Source organism: Papaver somniferum, unplaced genomic scaffold (assembly GCF_003573695.1).
Source record: "Papaver somniferum cultivar HN1 unplaced genomic scaffold, ASM357369v1 unplaced-scaffold_13, whole genome shotgun sequence".
Taxonomy (NCBI): Eukaryota; Viridiplantae; Streptophyta; class Magnoliopsida; order Ranunculales; family Papaveraceae; genus Papaver; species Papaver somniferum.
The window spans coordinates 225,976-230,845 of NW_020622158.1; the positions used below are offsets into that span (position 1 = coordinate 225,976).

General features: G+C 37.8%; 1 protein-coding gene across 1 annotated transcript; it reads left to right on the forward strand.

Annotated features, from left to right (window-relative positions):
• Positions 1-4,057: 4,057 nt before the first annotated feature.
• On the forward strand, positions 4,058-4,633 carry LOC113332174 (tyrosine-protein phosphatase DSP3-like). The gene has a single exon (XM_026578823.1). The coding sequence runs from the start codon at positions 4,058-4,060 to the stop codon at positions 4,631-4,633; it is 576 nt and encodes a 191-aa protein (XP_026434608.1).
• Positions 4,634-4,870: the final 237 nt, after the last annotated feature.

The following is a 4,870-nucleotide window of genomic DNA, read 5'->3' on the forward strand; positions in this document are numbered from 1 at the left end:
GGGAGCGACGTAATTAGGAGTGTATTTTGGTGCTTCGTACTTGGGCGCGACGTATTTAGGAGTGTACTTTGGTGCTTCGTACTTGGGAGCGACGTATTTAGGTGTGTATTTTGGTGCTTCGTACTTGGGAGCGACGTAATTAGGAGTGTATTTTGGTGCTTCGTACTTGGGAGCGACGTATTTAGGAGTGTACTTTGGTGCTTCGTATTTCGGTGCGACATATTTAGGAGTGTATTTTGGTGCTTCGTATTTGGGTGCGACGTATTTAGGACTGTTCTGTGGTGTTTCGTACTTGGGAGCGACGTAATTAGGTGTGTACTCTGGTGCTTCGTACTTGGGGGCGACGTAAGCTGGTGATGATGGAGATGGGTAAACAACAGGAGCGACGTAAGCAGGAGGTGGTGGTGACGGCGATGGGTACACTACAGGAGCTACATAAGCTGGAGGTGGTGGTGATGGAGATGGATACACTACGGGAGCGACGTAAGCTGGTGGTGGTGGTGATGGAGATGGATACACTACGGGAGCAACGTAAGCTGGTGGTGGTGGTGATGGCGATGGATAAACTACGGGTGCGACGTAGGCTGGTGGTGGTGGTGATGGAGATGGGTAAACTACGGGAGCGACGTAAGCTGGAGGAGGTGGTGATGGAGATGGATAAACAACAGGAGCCACGTAAGCAGGTGGTGGCGGTGATGGGTAAACTTTGGGAAGATTTATGTCGGCAATAACCTCCACAACTGGTTTCTTGTAGGGAGTTTCTTTGTAGTTGGGTGTATATGGTTCGTACTCAGCTAGCACCACATTGATCAGAACGAAAAAGGTAAAAGCATGAACCAGACAAGCTGAGAGCCTCGCCATATTGAATAGTGGAGGCAACGGAGAAAGAGAGAATATCTGTTAAGTTGTGGTGTTGAAGAAAGAGGCTTGTACACCCATTTATATAGAGCAACGCGTGATTACTTTTTCTTCCTTGCCAAGTACAATATATTGAATAATACACTCTTGGTAGGTGATGTTTCGTGGTGAACCACGAACTTCATGAATAATACGAGTTGATGCTTGCACGATCTTTGGGTAATCGATGACTGGAAGGACACGTTCGTCTACGTGTTGGGATGTTAATTTGTCAACTATAACTATAGAACATACAGATTTGCCAAACATGGTAAGATGTAAGTTAAAGGGTTTCTGTACTGGGTTGGGTCATTCAATTTGATGGAACTAAAGGGATTTGCAAGTGTCTTAAACTTCTAAGTCGATTTGTAACAATTCACACATTAAAAAAAGAAAAAAAAATAAAATAAAATTGTTTTCTCCTTCTAAGATGGTGGTAGAAGGATTTCTGTTTTTTTTTTCTTTGAGGGGTCATATTCAAATTCATGCAACAAAAGGGATTTGCAAGCGTCGGAGGAAGCTACACAATGTCTTAAACTTTGCAGAGTCCGATGCATCTAAACTTGTAACAATTCATACATAAAAAAAAAAAAAAAAATTCTGTAAGAGAACTTTTAAACTGGTGGACGGTTATCAAACCACCCCATCACAAGCTCTTTGTCGGCGCCACCACTGTGATTAAGCATCAGGGATACCCACACAAAATCGTACAAAGTCTACTTGGACTTATTGTCAATGTAAAATTCTATTGGAAAAGCTCATGTCAAAGCTCTCTTTCATGTTAACTGCACCAAGAAAATTAGGAACCCCTCCTCAGAATACATAGTCTGAACCATCAACACCAAAAAAGAATACATGGTCTGCAACACTTGGGTTTCCCAAAGAATTAGCAACTGCTGAATGATACAAGTAGTCTCACCCATCCAAGCTGAAAATAGCAGCGACAAACGACCAGTACAGAAATTCCAAAGAATAAAAAGCCAAATTATCATTGAAGTTGCATTCTGAAAGCTTCTGCATCACAGGGATCAGATCTACAAATACAGAAAATGCATGGATTATAATGCACCTCTGACGTCTTTCAAAATCATTCTTCTTCATGCTTTGTCGTCCATCCCTGATATTTTTCTCAATTACGTCCAAAAAAAAAGCACTTGGGAGGTTAAGCTTTCCAATAAACTTTCTACATTCTTAGTTGGGAAAATTATTGTATCCTCCAATATGCCGGACGTTCTTTAATGGTTTACAGTAGGATGTAATTCTAAAGGCGCACTTGTATACATACCATTTGCGCAATTGCAGTTTTTACATACCATTTAAGCAATTGCAGTTTGGAGAAGCATTTCATAAAAGTTTTACAAACTCAAGCATATCATTAGTTCCCCCGAACCACAAAGTCTGAAGTCTTAACTTCTAAAACCAGTATAAGACCATCCAAAACCAAAGATCTTTCTGGTTGTTGATCTTCTAAACCGAAATAATATAAAATACCTCTACAATGACAATCAAATTTGGAGTTAATACGAGAGCAAAGAATATGTTATTTGCTATTTTGCTTATCTATATGAATTGGGATTTCAAGAGTAACAACAACAACTCTTTTTTACTTTGATTACCTAATGTGAAACATAAACGATAAGGAATTCCAAACTAGCAAAATCATAATGCAAATATGCAACGAATGGAAAATGCTCACTCTATCAACCTAATGTCATAGTCACGGAATGCAGTAGCTCCAAGAAAGTTTCAAAATGTTCAATCCTTCATTTACAATGAATAACAACATTTCGATGCATTAAGTAATACATTCTAAGACAACCAGAAAATTTGATTTACAGTAATACATTCACATAAAATTTCTATGGATCTGAACTATGGAATCTCACGACAACCAGAAACTCAGGCAATTAATTTAGCTGCTCAATCTAAGACCTCATCCGAACCTGTCGACAATCAATCAATACATTAAACTCCTTCCTTCTAGATTCGATATTCCTGTTTAACACCAACCAGAACCAGTTTCTAATAAACAAGTTGTAGCCCTTAACAAATACCGGAAAAAAAAAAACAAAGGCTCGCCGTAACGGTAACTGTTTGCTTTTCTCTTTCCCCTAGTAACCATTTCAAGATTACTAGAGTTATGACAAGCATAAGACTTGGATCAAAATCCAAGACTCTCATTTTGTTGTATCACTAATTTTAAACTTCAAAAGATATTTTCTCATTCTGAAGCTCTGATAAAGTGAGCTTTCCATTTCAACATCAAGTACCCATTAAGACTATTATACTATCTCATTGGCAGTGTGCAAAAATACTCTGCAGACTATTTCCACTAACCATTACCTAGAAACAAAACAATCCAAGAAATTCATTTCATAACAACCATTGATTAAAGCAGACTATTACACATTCCTGCATCAAATCCATTTAAAGGGCTTACTAGAAAAAATAAAAAGTTCTGAATAGGAGATTAGCCGAAAACCAAATCATCAAATGAAAATCATGATTATCATTACAAAAGTGTAAACTGTACATTCCTGAAGTGAAACCAACAATTACCTGACTATGAAGATCAACAAGTCAATAATTTCCTTTATTCTATACATTTCACACAAAAGTCACTGAATCTGACATTTAAATCAGCTACCCAAATCTGACATACATCCAAAACAATACAAATACCAAATCCTGGTACTAGAATTCAAAAATCATCTGTCTCGCCCTAGTATCTTACTCAATAGATGATTCAAACTAACAATCAAATTCCTAGCATAAGCAAACTAATAATCAACGATTAAAACAGTCTATTGCACGTTCCTGCATCGAATCCATGTAAAGGGCTTACTGGAACAGATAAAAAGTTCTGAATGGAGACTAGCCGAAAACCAAATCATTTTCTCTCTGCTACACAATTAGATTTACAAGTCAATAATTTCTTTATTCTATACATTACTAACAAAAATCATTCAATCTGACACTTAAATCACCTATGCAAATCTGACTTACATCCAAAACCTACCAGATCTTATTTCAACGGATGAGATTTAATATGATACCAAAACCTAATATAGTACGGCTGAGACTGAATACGATACAAAAACCTAATATAATACGTCAAATTGTCGTACAGAATTGCTCTTAGCTTACGGAAAAAGTAAAGATGGGATTATTACCTAGAGTTACAGAAAGTGAAGATGTTGTTGATGATGATGTGATTACTCCATACAATTTCTCAGTTGTTGAAACTGGGATTTACAGATGTGGTTTTCCGCCAGGTTTTCCAGAACCTCGTTATTTCGCATTCATAAAAACACTAAACCTGCGATCCATCGTATGTTTTTGTCTTGAACCGTATCCTGAAGAGACTGTAAAGTTTCTACAAGCGCACAATATTAAGCTTTTTCAGTTTGGTATTCAAGGGGGAACTGTGGATCCTTTGGCGCCTCCAGAAGATGCAATCGCGAAAAGTATTAGAAAAAGAAGAAAGAAAGATATGATCACGGAAGGTTTACAAGTGTTGTTTGATGAAAGAAATCATCCGATTTTGATTCATTGCAGACATGGAAACCATAGGACGGGGATTGTTGTTGGTTGTTATAGAAAGTTGAAGCAGAATTGGTGTTTGCCTTGTGTGCTCGAGGAATACGAGAGATTGTCAGGTGAGACTGCTAGGCAGAGCGATATGAAGTTCATCGAAAACTACGAAGCGCATGACACACTTGATGCCTCCGGTTAAGTTAGAATAGGCTTTGGATTACAAATTTTAATCATTAGCCATTTGTCATGTTATAGGTTTCAGGATTCATGGGTCCAAGTGATCTTCTTTAGGATGAACTATGTATTTTAACGCATTTGAAAGGATTAATGGATTGAATTGTTTCCATAGATTGGAAATTGTTAACGCAAACATGATCATGCTCATGACCTTCCAACAATATATAGCTTGCACCGTCTCTATAAAAAGATATATCCA